This window comes from Eschrichtius robustus, chromosome 1, assembly GCF_028021215.1.
Source record: "Eschrichtius robustus isolate mEscRob2 chromosome 1, mEscRob2.pri, whole genome shotgun sequence".
Taxonomy (NCBI): domain Eukaryota; kingdom Metazoa; phylum Chordata; class Mammalia; order Artiodactyla; family Eschrichtiidae; genus Eschrichtius; species Eschrichtius robustus.
This window is the reverse complement of record NC_090824.1, coordinates 44,531,764-44,547,502: the sequence shown is the minus strand read 5'-3', so window position 1 is coordinate 44,547,502 and position 15,739 is coordinate 44,531,764. Positions and strand designations below refer to the sequence as shown.

Sequence of the window (15,739 nt, the reverse complement as noted above, 5' to 3'; positions counted from 1 at the left end):
AAGATGATACAAGTAGATGGAGAGATATACCATGTTCTTGGATTGGAAGAATCAACATTGTGAAAATGACTCTACTACCCAAAGCAATCTACAGATTCAATGCAATCCCTATCAAACTACCACTGGCATTTTTCACAGAACTAGAACAAAAAATTTCACAATTTGTATGGAAACACAAAAGACCCTGAATAGCCAAAGCAATCTTGAGAATGAAAAATGGAGCTGGAGGAATCAGGCTCCCTGACTTCAGACTATACTACAGAGCTACAGTAATCAAGACAGTATGGTACTGGCACAAAAAGAGAAACATAGATCAATGGAACAGGATACAAAGCCCAGAGATAAACCCATGCACATATGGTCACCTTATCTTTGATAAAGGAGGCAAGCATATACAGTGGAGAAAAGACAGCCTCTTTAATAAGTGGTGCTGGGAAAACTGGACAGGTACATGTAAAAGTATGAAATTAGAACACTCCCTAACACCATATACAAAAATAAACTCAAAATGGATTAAAGACCTAAATGTAAGGCCAGACACTATAAAACTCTTAGAGGAAAACATAGGCAGAACACTGAATGACATAAACCACAGCAAGATCCTTTTTGACCCACCTCCTAGAGAAATGAAAATAAAAACAAAAATAAACAGGACCTAATTAAACTCAAAAGCTTTTGCACAGCAAAGGAATCCATAAACAAGACCAAAAGACAACCCTCAGAATGGGAGAAAATATTTGCAAATGAAGCAACTGACAAAGGATTAATCTCCAAGATTTACAAGCAGCTCATGCAGCTCAATAACAAAAAAACAAACAACCCAATCCAAAAATGGGCAGAAGACCTAAATAGACATTTCTCCAAAGAAGATATACAGATTGCCAACAAGCACATGAAAGAATGCTCAACACCATTAATCATTAGAGAAATGCAAATCAAAACTACAATGAGATATCATCTCACACCGGTCAGAATAGCCATCATCAAAAAATCTACAAACAATAAATGCTGGAGAGGGTGTGGAGAAAATGGAACACTCTTGCACTGTTGGTGGGAATGTAAATTGATACAGCCACTATGGAGAACAGTATGGAGGTTCCTTAAAAAACTAAAAATAGAACTACCATATGACCCAGCAATCCCATTACTGGGCATATACCCTGAGCAAACCATAATTCAAAAAGAGTCATGTACCAAAATGTTCATTGCAGCTCTATTTACAATAGCCAGGACATGGAAGCAACCTAAGTGTCCATCAACAGATGAATGGATAAAGAAGATGTGGCACATACATACAATGGAATATTACTCAGCCATAAAAAGAAACGAAATGGAGTTATTTGTAGTGAGGTGGATGGACCTAGAGTCTGTCATACAGAGCGAAGTAAGTCAGAAAGAGAAAAACAAATACCATATGCTAACACATATATATGGAATCTAAGGGGAAAAAAAAAAAAGTCATGAAGAACCTAGTGGCAAGACGGGAATAAAGACACAGACCTACTAGAGAATGGACTTGAGGATATGGGGAGGGGGAAGGGTAAGATGTGACAAAGTGAGAGAGTGGCATGGACATATATACACTACCAAACATAAAATAGATAGCTAGTGGGAAGCAACCACATAGCACAGGGAGATCAGCTCTGTGCTTTGTGACCACCTAGAGGGGTGGGATAGGGAGGGTGGGAGGGAGGGAGATGCAAGAGGGAAGAGATATGGGAACATATGTATATGTATAACTGATTCACTTTGTTATAAAGCAGAAACTAACACACCATTGTAAAGCAATTATACTCCAATAAAGATGTTAAAAAAAAGAAAAAAGAATAAATGAGGCAGAAGAACAGATAAGTGAACTGGAAGAGACAGCATGGCGGAAATCACTGCCATGGAATAGAATGAAAAGAAACGAGCACAGTCTAAGAGGCCTCTGGGATGAAATTAAACAGACCAACATTCACATTATAAGGGTCCCAGATGGAGAAGAGAGAGAAAGGACCTGAGAAAATATTTGAAGAGATAATAGCTGAAAACTTCCCTAACATGGGAAAGGAAACAGACACCCAAGTCCAGGAAGTGCAGAGAGTCCCAGGCAGGATAAAGCCAAGGAGGAACATGCCAAGACACATAGTAATCAAACTGACAAAAGTTAAAGACAAAGAAAAAGTATTGAAAGCAACAAGGGAAAAGCAACAAATAACACACAAGGGATTTGCCATAAGGTTATCATCTGATTTTTCAGCAGAAACTCTACAGGCCAGAAGGGGGTGGCATGATATATTTAAACTGATGAAAGGGAAGAACCTACAACCAAGAATACTCTACCCAGCAAAGCTCTCATTAAGATTAAATGGAGAAATCAGAAGCTTTACAGACAAGCAGAAGCTAAGAGAATTCAGCATCACCAGACCAGCTTTGCAACAAATGCTAAAGGAACTTCTCTAGGCAGAAAAAAATAAAAGGCCACAACTAGAAACAAGAAAATTATGAATGGAAAAGCTCACCGGTAAAGGTAGGAGATCATCTGCACAAAAATATGATATCAAAACCAGCAATCGTGAGAAGAGGAGTGTACAAATGCAGGACACTGGAAATGCATTTGAAATTAAAAGAATCTTCTTTATATATAAGCTGTATTTGAAATTAAAAACACCCTTGTTTATAGACTGCCATCATGGTAACCACAAACTAAAAATCTACAATAAATACACGAAAAAGAAAAAGGAATCCAAACAGCACTAAAGTTACTCATCAAATCACAAGAGGAGTACAAAAGAGGAAGAGGAGAAAAAAGACCTACAAAAACAAATCCAAAGCAATTAACAAAATGGCAGTAGGAACATACATATCAATAATTACCTTAAACATAAACAGATTAAATGCTTCAACCAAAAGACATAGACTGGCTGAATGGATACAAAAAACAAGACCCATATGTATGCTGTCTACAAGAGACCCACTTCCGAACTAGGGACACATACAGACTGAAAGGGGACGGAAAAAGGTATTCCATGCAAATGGAAATCAAAACAAAGCTGGAGTGGCAACACTCATATCAGACAAAATGGACTTTAAAATAAAGACTGTTACAAGAGGCAAAGAAGGACACTACATAATGATCAAGGGATCAATCCAAGATGAAGATATAACAACTGTAAATATATATGCACCCAACATAGGAGCACATCAGTATATAAGGCAAACACTAATAGCCATAAAAGGAGAAATCGACAGTAACACAATAATAGTGGGGGACTTTAACACCCCACTTTCACCACTGGACAGATCATCCAGACAGAAAATCAATAAGGAAACACAGGCCTTAAATGACACATTAGACCAGATGGACTAAATTGATATTTATAGAGCATTCCATCCAAAAGCAGCAGAATACACATTCTTTTCAAGTGCACATGGAACGTTCTCCAGGATTGACACATGCTGGACCACAAAGTGAGCCTCAGTAAATTTAAGAAAATTGAAATCTTACCAAGCATCTTTTCTGACCATGACACTATGAGATTAGAAATCATCTAAAAGAAAAAAAAACCTGTAAAAAAAAAAAAAAAAACACACAAACACGTGGAGGTTAAACAATATGCTACTAAACAGACAATGGATCACTGAAGAAATCAAAGAGGAAATCAAAAAATACCTGGAAACAAATGAAAATGAAAGCACCATGACCCAAAAACCTATGGGATGCAGCAAAAGCAGTTCTAAGAGGGAAGTTTATAGCGATACACTCTTGCCTCAGGAAACAAGAAAAGTCTCAAATAACTGAACCTCACACCTAGAGCTAGTAGAAAAAGAAAAACAAACAAAACCCAAAGTTAGTAGAATGAAAGAAATAAAGATCAGAGCAAAAATAAATGAAATAGAGATGACGTAAACAATAGAAAAGAGCAATGAAACTAAAAGCTGGTTCTTGGAGAAGATAAACAAAATTGATAAACGTTTTTAGCCAAACTCATCAAGAAAAAACGGAAGAGGGCCCAAATCAATAAAATTAGAAATGAAACGGAGAAGTTACAGCCAACACCACAGAAACACAAGGATCATAAGAGACTACTACAAGCAACTCTACGCCAACCAAATGGACAACCTAGAAGAAATGGACAAATTCTTAGAAAGGTATACTCTCCCAAGACTGAACCAGGAAGAAACAGAAAATATGAACAGACCAATTTCCAGTGCTGAAATTGAATGAGTCATTTAGAAACTTACAACAAGCAAACTTCCAGGACCAGATGGCTTCACAGGTGAATTCTACCAAACAATTTAGGGAAGAGCTAACACCCATCCTTCTGAAACTATTCCGAAAAATTGCAGAGGAAGGAACACTCCCAAAGTCATTCTCTGAGGCCACCATCACCCTGATACAGAACCAGACAAAGATATCACACACAAAGAAAGAAAATTATAGGCCAATATCACTCATCAACTTAGATGCAAAATTCCTCAACAAAATACTAGCAGACCCACTCCAACAGTATATTAAAAGGATCATACAACAATGATCAAGTGGGATTTATCCCAGGGGTGCAAGGATTTTTCAATATCTGCAAATCAATCAGTGTGATACACCACATCAACAAATTGGAGAATAAAAACCACATGATGATATCAATATACGTGGAAAAAACTTTTGATAAAATTCTACATCCATTTCGGATAAAAACTCTTTAGAGAGTGGGCACAGAAGAAACATACCTCAACAAAATAAAGGTGATATGTGACAAACCTACAGCTAACATACTCAATGGTGAAAGCTGAAAGCATTTCCTCTAAGATCATGAACAAGACAGGGATGTCCACGATGTCCACTCTTGCCACTTTTATTCAACATAGTTTTGGCATTCATAGCCATGGCAATCAGAGAAGAAGAAAAAAAAATAGAAGGAATCCAAATTGGAAAAGAAGAAGTAAAACTGTCACTGTTTGTAAATGACATGATACTGTACATGGAAAATCCTAAAGATGCTACCAGAAAACTACTAGAAGTCATCAATGAATTTGGTAAAGTTGCAGGATACAAAATTAGAACACAGAAATCTGTTGCATTTCTATACACTAATGATGAAAGATCAGAAAGAGAAATTACAGAAACAATCCCATGTACCATCACAACAAAAAATAAAATACCTAGGAATAAACTTACCTAGGAAGCAAAAGACCTTTTACTCAGAAAACTATAAGACTCTGATGAAAGAAAACAAAGATGACACGAACAGATGGAAAAATATACCGTGTTCTTGGATTGGAAGAATCAATATTTGTGAAAATGACTATACTACCCAAGGCAATCTACAGATTCAGTGCAATCCCTAGCAAATTACCAATGGCATTTTTCACAGAACTAGAACAAAAAATTTTTAATTGTGTGGAGACACAAAAGACCCCAAAAACCAAAGCAATCTTGAGAAAGAAAAATGGAGCTCAAGGATTCAGGCTCCCTGACTTCAGACTATACTACAAAGCTGTAGTCCTCAGAACTGTGTGGTACTGGCACAAAAACAAATATAGATCAATGGAAGAGGATAGAAAGCACAGAAATAATCCCACGCACCTATGGTCAATTTATGACAAAGAAGACAAAACTATACAATGGAGGAAAGACAGTCTCTTCAATAAATGGTGTTGGGAAAACTGGAGAGCTGCATGTAAAATAATGAAATTAGAACATTCTTTAACACCATACACAAAAATAAACTCAAAATGGATTAAAGACCTAAATGTAAGGCCTGATAGTATAAAACTCTTAGAGGAAAACATAGGTAGAACACTCTTTGACATAAATCGCAGCAATATCTTTTTTGACCCATCTCCTAGAGAAATGAAAATAAAAACAAAAATAAACAGGACCTAATTAAACTCAAAAGCTTTTGCACAGCAAAGGAAACCATAAACAAAATGAAAAGACAACCACAGAATGGGAAAAAATATTTGCAAACGATGTGACCCCCACAAGGGATTAATCTCCAAAAGTTAAAAACAGCTCATGTCCTTCGACAGATGAATGGATGTGGTACATATATACAATGGAATAGTACTCAGCCATTAAAAAGAATGAAATAATGCCATTTGCAGCAACATGGATGGACCTGGAGATTATCACACTGAGTGAAGTAAGTCAGACAGAGAAAGACAAATATCATATGATATCACTTATATGAAGAATCTAAAAAAATAATACAAATGAACGTATTTCCAAAACAGAAACAGACTCACAGACTTAGAAAACAAACTTATGGTCACCAAAGGGGAAAGGTGAGAGAGAGGGAAAAATTGGGAGTTTGGGACTGACATATACACACTATTATATTTAAAATAGATAACCAACAAGGACCTACTGTATAGCATAGGGAACTCTGCTCAATATTTTGTAATAACCTAAATGGGAAAAGAATTTGAAAAAGAATATATACATATATATGTATAACTGAATCACTCTGCTGTACACCTGAAACTAACACAACATTGTTAATCAACTATACTCCAATAGAAAATAAAAATAAATTTCAGAAGATTGAAATCATATGAACTATATTCTCAAACCATAATATAATCAATCTAGAAATCATGAATAAGATAAAAAGAGCATCTGTGTATATTTTAATAAAATATTTTTATAAAGAAAAAGCAATGAATAAAAATAATCATAAGGAAAACAAAGAAAAACGTAGCCCGAACTCCAGCTTATTACCACAGCAGCGTTCTTCTTCTTACAAAGTTTATGCAGAGATGAGACCTCCCCTGAGAATTACCTGTGGTCGGGAAGAGAAGGGAGGCTCCTGACACCCAGCGAGAAGGGAGGAGACTAGGTGTTCAGGGTGGGAGTGGGGCGAGGAGAGAGCTTCAGCGACTTAAAAGGTACTCAAAAAGCAGTCACCGTATTTTTCCTGTAAAGTATTGAGGTTTATCATTTTGTTGGGATTTTAGCTTTTTCTAACTACCAGTATTGGATACTTTTTTGGGGAAGGACCGCTGTTGTCATTAAAGGACAACTTCCAGGCAAAGTGCCATCCAAGTGAGCCGTGAATGATGAGTGGGAGTTTGCCAGGCCCAGGGGTAGACTAGGGGTGGGGTGAGCCGGGATAGAGAATTCTAGGCAGAGGTCACTCATGGCATGTGCCAGAGGGCAGTGCACCTGAGTGCATCCATAGAGCACAGGTGGCCCACGGAGACAGGGGTCAGGCTCCTGCGGACCACGTCTAACTGTGCTGCTTGTCAGCTGTTAATCAGTCCTGTGAGCACTTGGTGCGTAGCACAGCCAGTCTCTAGGGGCAGGACAGAAATAAAGACGCAGACGTAGAGAATAGACTTGAGGACGTGGGGAGGGGGAAGGGTAAGCTGGGATTAAATGATGTTCCAAAGCTCACAGTGAGCACTTCTGCTCCAGACCTTAGGAATGCAGGATAAATGATAGATTGTGTGAAGCCGAGGGTCACCAGGAGTCGTTGGCACCACTATAGTATTTACTGCAGGGCCCCGCAGGGGTCTTCTGGATTGGCTCTGGTCGACATGAGCATGAGTCTTCACCAGATGGGCTGGCTGGACATCTCCCGTCCCTTAAGAGACCAAGGAGGAGTTGTGTTGTTGACTTGAGGAGGAAACCTAAAAATCTAAGGAGATTTGTGAAGTTTGTTAAAATAACCACTACATTAATTGAACATGTGAAGTAAATGCATCTGCGCTTAGGGCTTTGTGTGTTTCACATACATGATTTACACCCAGTGTTCAGATGAGGAAAGGGAAGCTCAGGGAGGGTGAGTTACCCCCTAGTCCTGTTTTGCAGGGAGGCCGTGGGATAAACTGCCCCCCCCCCGTGTTGACTACGGAGATGATCTCTAAGAGGACAAAAACGTTAGCGTGGTTTGTCAAATTTTGCTTTTAAAAGGCATGTCTGTCAAACTTGTAGGTGGAAAGCGAGACCAACGTCCTGCAGGACGGCTCCCTCATCGACCTGTGCGGGGCCACCCTGCTCTGGAGGACGGCAGATGGCCTCTTTCACACCCCAACCCAGAAGCACATTGAAGCCCTGCGGCAGGAGATCAACGCTGCCCGGCCACAGTGTCCCGTGGGGCTCAACACCTTGGCCTTCCCCAGCATCAACAGGAAAGAGGTGGTGGAGGAGAAGCAGCCCTGGGCGTACCTCAGCTGTGGCCACGTGCACGGCTACCACAACTGGGGCCATCGGAGCGACACGGAGGCCAACGAGAGGGAGTGTCCCATGTGCAGGACTGTGGGCCCCTACGTGCCGCTCTGGCTCGGCTGCGAGGCGGGCTTTTATGTAGACGCGGGACCACCCACTCATGCTTTCACCCCTTGTGGACACGTGTGCTCAGAGAAGTCTGCGAAATATTGGTCTCAGATCCCGCTGCCACACGGGACTCACGCATTTCATGCCGCCTGCCCTTTCTGTGCCACGCAGCTGCTTGGGGAACAGAACTGCATCAAATTGATCTTCCAAGGTCCAGTTGACTGATACCCTTTACAGCCATCGACGACGACTTTATTAACAAGTTACTGTGAAGATTTTGCCACTAACTCCAGATTTTACCTTTTTATAATACCGTTCATTAAGGGGAGGGGGCGGTCCTGAGGCTGGGAAAAAAGAAGGGCGTGGTGATGAAACATGCCGGGCATTGACGGTAACGGTGGTGTGTTGCATGCTCAAAATAGCAGCATCGGCATTGAAGTCTGCTTAATTAAACCATAATATCTTTGTAGCAGTTGGATTTAAAATGCCATGCTTTTATTTTAACCTTGGGGTTTTTAAAACAAGCTTTCTTTGTTAAATTTGGACAGGACTTTAAATCCCAATTTAAAACAACTGTAGAAGAAATTTATTCAAAAGTTGTTGGCTCTTAACTGCAAACTTCGGTGCTGTGTGGTATAGGTGTTAGACATGCCGTATCTGGAAATACTTGATACAGGTTAGAATCTGACCAGATACCAAAGGGGCGGCTCTATAAGATGATGTTGGGGGACAGGAGACCTTAGGCACAGGTGATTGATTGTTTTGATCTGGGGCTTTTCTCTGATTTTTCTTTTGAGGGGACGGAATATTCATACGTTGTCATGTTTCCTTTTTTTTTTTAAACTTCGGTGGAATTTAATTACTTTATACACACATTCATCAAATACCTTGGCATTTCAAACAAAGAGTTTTCCATAACTTTTTAGCCTGCCTTTTGTTATTTTTGGTCTGACATGGTCTATCCCTGATTCTCATCTTGCATGGCCAGAACTGTTTGGTTGATTAAAATGTAGCTACTCTTAAAAATTCATTAACTAACTGAGAGTGATTATTGCAGCAGAAAACATGGCCCAGGTAATATAATATCAAGTTTACTTGCTTACTGAATAATTTAAGAGTGATTAAAAATAAGATTTTACTTTTTAAAACTACTCGTTGGAATTTCCTAAGTTTTTCTTAAGAAAGCCAAAATTCCGTGAACTTAAAAAGCAACATATTACAACGATAGTCAGTTTTGTTCACCCCCTTTCTGCCATCTGTCACCTTCCCTTGCAGCTTACAGAGCCCTATAAGTTTTGAAAATGTTTGCAAATCAAACTAAATTTAAATGTGATCATTAGATGATATACACAACACCAAGTGGTACATCTGCAGAGAGCATTTGAAATTACTGATTTCAGGAGAGCAAATGAGTGTTTACTGAGGAATAATTAAATCAGAATTTCATATGAGCTCCACCAGCCCTCTCTGTTAGTTTCATTTCATTTTGAATAATATTCTTGGATGTTCATTCTCTGTGCTCAGTACCAGTGTATCACTGTTCCTGTGATGTAAAGATCCTTTAGGACATGCGACTACCAGAGTTGGCTGGGATGAAATAGATTCCTGCCACATGGAGCAAGTGTGTTTAAATTAACATCCTCTTAAATTGACCATTGCAGATTCATGCTGCATTTTTTTAACCTTTGTAAAGATATATGATTTATATGATTCTAATATACTGCATTCCTATTTGAATTGGTTTTTCCATGGTTTGCCTACTAGCAAATATTTTGCCTATTTTCAATTGTCCTAACCCATTTTGAAAGCCCTTTTCCTTAATATGATAAGGTCTATTAGTCTTGATTGCTGCTGCTTAAGTTGACTTAATATATAAAAATTTCAGCCTCTCAGTTTTCAGATAGCTTTACTTCTCAGTGGAGATTATTGTTTATGAGGTGTTTTTGTTTTGGTGATTTTTAAGTGCTGTGAAAATCCAACCACAGTGCTCTCATTGATAGCTTACTCAATTCTGTATAGCTTGCTTGACCTGCAGACAGAGAATGAAAGAAAACAATGAAATTGCCCAGGATATATCCAATGCCTTTTGTTGTAGCCAGAGTCTCCCATGATTAGCTTTTACTGATGATGGAATATGTCTTTTCAGTCTGTGCTGCTTTTTAGGCTCCACAAAATGATACAGGAAGCACACGGTCCCTTTTCTTGCAGTGTGGTTTGAAGGTGGTTTGAGGAGTCTTGATAACCCTAAAAAGCATCTTGTAAGATAAATAGTCTTGCATCTAGAAAGGCTGGATTTTACCTATCAGAAACTTTTTTTTTTTTTCCAGGAAGTTACCATCTGATACAACTGTCCATTTCAAGGACTATAGTAGTTCAAGGTCTGGTAGTTCCACATGCAACATATACCCCAAAATAGTTATCTTCCAACCTGAGAAGTTTGACTTTTTAGTAAATTTGGGTAGAAATTCCAAGCTCTTGGAAGGGGCAACAGTGACCCCCGCACCTCTGTTAGCACCACGTCTTTTCCTTTGACTTCCAAGTGAGGTCCCCTCTCCCCTGCCTAGAGAACCACAGCGAGGTGGCCCGTTTGCAGAAGGAAGCCAGGCTTATCTTGGCCACTGCTAGTAAGATCTGCTAACTTTGGATAATGAGACATTTCTTTTCTCTGGAAAAAATAAAGTGAGAATAAAGAACTCTAGCTCAGAGTACAGTAATACAGTTCAGAAAAGGTAAATTCTCAGAGGTTATGTCTGTTTTTATGTCTTGCTTGACATCACATTCAAGGGCAAATTCCACTCCCCAGATGTACACATAGGAAATTGCAGACCAGTTATCCTGATCTCAGCCTGACCGAAATGCCTTTTGTGACTAGGTTTCCAGAAGAGCTCCAATGATGTATTCCCATAGGTTTTTTTTCCAGTTTTTTTCCAGTTGTTTACGCCAGTTTATTACAAAAAAAAAAAAAAAAAAAAAAGATTCAGAGTGAATGGGATACAACTCTGAATATTTTTCTAGTCTGGAATTTTTTTTTATTATTACTAATCGGTGCTGCCAGGTCATGCATGCTGCAACTCAACATTTCCCTTATTTGGTTTTGCTTTTTGCAAGAAGGGCTACAGTTCACACTGCAGAGTAAGTATTAAGCTTTCTGGGGTTTTTTTCCCTAACTGTAGCCCAAAAGAATTAAAATCTTTTAATATAAATAGCATATTTATCATTCCTCGATAGTTAATTATAGAGTTTGGTACCTTTGTGCCTCAGGGAAGCCACGTGACATAACTGGTTATAGAATTTCAGGGTTAGGGTTTAAAGAAAGGAGAAAGCCATTGGGAAAATGATGGGCTCCTTTAAGGAGATGAATGAATCTGGATGCAGAAATATGCCAGGAACTGGCATACACATGATTGTAGTAGAATTTATTTCCAGTAGCAGTAGGGAAATTATTTTAAGTTATTACATTTACTATATTAGCAAAGTTGAGGAGAACTCTTTTCTTCATAAAGCTTCAATGCTTTATTTTTGCTTACATAAAATAAAAAAATTAAAAAAAAAAAATTCAAACCCCTGTCATTTGGGAGCTCAGTATTGTTATTTGGGCACTTTTTGAGAGTTTAAAAAGGAGCGTGTTTTCTCTTTCTTAATTTAAGCGTCACGTAGATTATAGAATTGTTACCTGCAGTTCTATGATTTTGATCAACTTTTCCTTTTAAAGCCATTCTGTTCTTTGGATTTGCATGAAAGGATATATGATCACAACATTGTCAATGCTGGCTATAAACCTTATCTTCATGCAATCCTGCCTTGTAACAGTGGAATTTCTAATAGACAAAGCACAGAACCTTGATTTTAAGCTGGATCTAGCGCTGTTCTTTTGGCTGTAGCTCTTACATCCCCAGAGTTTATTAACCTTCATAGGCTGAGGGTATGAAGTTCCTCCTTTAATGCTAGAAGGAGAGCACAGCTCTGTTATCATTTCTTTATGACCCAGTCAAAGACCAATGAGACAACTCCAGGATCTTTTTAAAAGAATGTAAGCATTACTGAATCAGTAAAACAGAAGAAGGTTCAGTATTTCTTCTTAGTAAAACTAATATCCTCTCAAGTTTTCACCCTCATGCAGAATCCCTAGAGGAAGATAGGGAAAAGCAAGTATTTTTCCAGTTCTACTTAACTGTTTCTAAACAAAAATAAACTCGATGAAAGGGAAGTTGTTTCTTTTTAGCTGAGATGACATATTGTTTCTCTGTTTTAAATAGTCTAGAAGCTAAGAGGTTGGTCATATTTACCATGTATAGTGTTATGAGCAGTTAAATTTTATGGATATATTTGTAAAACTGTTCTTTTATATTTCATGTCAAATTGAAAAGTTTATTTCTTCACTGTTGTATCTGTGGAAATACAAGCCATTTTACAGGAAAAATCTTCAGAAACTATTAAACGGATCTCAGTATGTTTGTGAGTCGTTGTCTTCATCAGGACATTAGACAGGAAGTGGATATAAAAGTAGACTTGACTTTTGCATTTTTCAAACTTACAATTTGATCGCAGACAGTTGAGCTGATCACTGTTTTATATTCTGCACAATACCTATTGAAACCTAGATTCTGAAAAATCTCAATTTTTTTATCTGAAAGATTCCATTGGTGTTTATATTTGTGACATTACATCACTGTCAAATAAATCTCACTTCCAGGAGAATTTAACCTGGCTTGTAGAATTAATGGATTTTCTGCGTGGCCATTATACTCATATTGCTACCTTTGTGACAATCTTCATTCACTTTTAACAACATAAGCATTATGTGTAAGCCTCCAAGCCTTAAACTAGTATGTCTTTCATAAGAAAAGGTATTTATGACAGTTTTTTTCTCATCACATTGATACTTAAGGAGTCGTAGTATTGTTGAGGGAAACAGATTTTTCATCCCCCCCCCCTCCCAAAATATACATTTATATAGGTTTTTATTTCAGGATTAAGTATTCTGACACTTTAACAAATCTAAGATGCCATGATTTGTAAGATGCGTTATTATAGAAAAACATAGCCAGTTACAATTGTGGGATGCATTCTGTTTTACAAGGGTGCCCGAACTATGCAATGGGGAAAGAAGAGTATTTAACAAAGGGAGCTGGGATAACTAGATATCCACATGCAAAAGAATGAAGTTAGACCCCTACCTGACACAATATACAAAAATTAACTCAAAATGGACAGAGAGCAAAAACTATAGAACAGAGTAAACCTTTGTGACCTTGGATTAGTCAATGATTTCTTAAACACCAAAAAACACGAACATAAGAAAAGATAAACTGGACTTCAAAGTTAAAATATTTTGTGCATCAAAAGACACTCTCAAAAGTAAAAAGACAACCCATACAATGGGAGAAGATATTTGGAGATCATATAACTAATAAGGCAATTGTATCCAGAATACATGGAGAACTCATAACTCATCAAGAAAAGGACAGATAACCCAGTTAAAAAATGGTCAAAAGATCTGAATACTTTTCCAAAGAAGATACACAAATGACCAATAAGCACATAAAGATTCCCAACATCATTAGGCATCAGAGAAATGCACGTTAAAAACCACAGAATACCACTTTATACCCACTGTGACAGCTAAAATCAAAAATACAGTAACAAGTGTTAAGAATGTGTTGAGGGCTTCCCTGGTGGCGCAGTGGTTGAGGGTCCGCCTGCCAATGCAGGGGACACGGGTTCGAGCCCTGGTCTGGGAAGATCCCACATGCCGCGGAGCGGCTGGGCCCGTGAGCCATAATTACTGAGCCTGCGCGTCTGGAGCCTGTGCTCCGCAACAAGAGAGGCCGCGATAGTAAGAGGCCCGCGCACCACGATGAAGAGTGGCCCCCGCTTGCCGCAACTAGAGAAAGCCCTTGCACAGAAACGAAGACCCAACACAGCCATAAATAAATAAATAAAAAATTTAAAAAAAAAAAAAAAAAGAATGTGTTGAAAAACTGGAACCCTCATACACTGTTGGTAGAATTGTAAAATGGTACAACCACTTTGGAGCAACAGTTTACAACTCCTCAAAATGTAAAATATACAGTTACCACATGAGCCAGCATTTTCACTCCCAGCTATATACCAAAGAGGATTGTGAAACCGAGCTTCTAGTTTGTAGCAAATAGGCTTCATTCAGCCTGCCCTGAGTTCCAAAGGGCAGATTAAAACAGCTGCAAATCAGGAAAGGGAGAGAATGCAGAAACAAAGGAGAAGCAGTCAAGAAACAAAAGTGTAGCAACAGGGCAGGATCCTGGTTCCTCCTCAAGGAATATAAATAACAATATATCTTTGAGTTCTGCAGGAAGTAAGGCCCCACCCAGATGGAGGATGGTAATTTCAGGCTGAGCGCAAGATTCCTGGAGCACCGCCCCATTACCTCACCACCAACCAATCAGAAGAAAGTCACACATCCTGCAGCCCTCATCCCAAATTTTGCCTATAAAAACATGTCCCTGAAAACCATCAGGGAATTCAGGTTTTTCTGAGCATGAGCCACCGTTCTCCTTGCATGGCCCTGCAATAAACCTTTCTCTGCTCCAAACTCCAACATTTCGGTTTGTTTGGGCTCACTGTGCATCGGGCACACGAACCTTCGGTAACAGTAGTAATGGTTGCACAACTCTGAATGTGCTAAAAGCAACTGAGTTTTATACTTCGAAGGGGTGACTTTTATGGTATGTGAATTATATGTCAAAACTAATTTTTAAAAGATACATACTAAATTCAGAGATGTTAGATTATGAAAAATGTGATTCCTAGAATTGAACTACAGTACCATACAGCAAAGGAAACCGTAAACAAAACGTAAAGACAACCTACAGACTAGGAGAAAATATTTACAAATGATGCGACTGAAAAGGGATTGATTTCCAAAATCTACAAACAGCTCATACAACTCAACAACGAAAAACAAACAACCTAACTGAAAAATGGGCAGAAGACCTAAATAGACATTTCTCCAAAGAAGACATACAGATGGCCAACAGGCACATGAAAAGATGTTCAACATCACTAATTATCAGAGAACTACAAATCAAAACTATGATGAAATACCACCTCACATGGGTCAAAATGGCCATAATTTTAAAATCTACAAATAAATGCTGGAGAGAGTGTAGAGAAAAGGGAACCCTCCTACACTGTTGGTGGGAATGTAGATTGGTGCAGCCACTATGGAGAACAGTATAGAGGTTCCTCAAAAAAACTAAAAATAGAGTTGCCATATGACCCAGCAATCCCACTCTTGGGCATATACCCAGACCAAACTCTAATTCAAAAAGATACATGCACCCCTATGTTCCTAGCAGCACTATTCACAACAGCCAAGACATGGAAACAACCTAAATAAATGTCCATTGACAGATGAATGGATAAAGAAGATATGGTACATATATACAATGGAATACGACTCAGCCATATTTAAAAAAAAAGAATTAACGCCATTTG

The 15,739-nt window shown here is 38.5% G+C and overlaps 1 protein-coding gene across 1 annotated transcript in view; it reads left to right on the top strand.

The window, feature by feature from the left end:
* Nucleotides 1-8,806, top strand: part of PELI2 (pellino E3 ubiquitin protein ligase family member 2) — a 204,296-nt gene extending 195,490 nt beyond the window's left edge. The window contains exon 6 of the mRNA XM_068526526.1: nucleotides 7,922-8,806. Within this exon, the coding sequence (XP_068382627.1) occupies nucleotides 7,922-8,488 (567 nt within the window). The 3' untranslated portion in view covers nucleotides 8,489-8,806. The remainder of the gene's footprint in view (nucleotides 1-7,921) is intronic.
* Nucleotides 8,807-15,739: the final 6,933 nt, after the last annotated feature.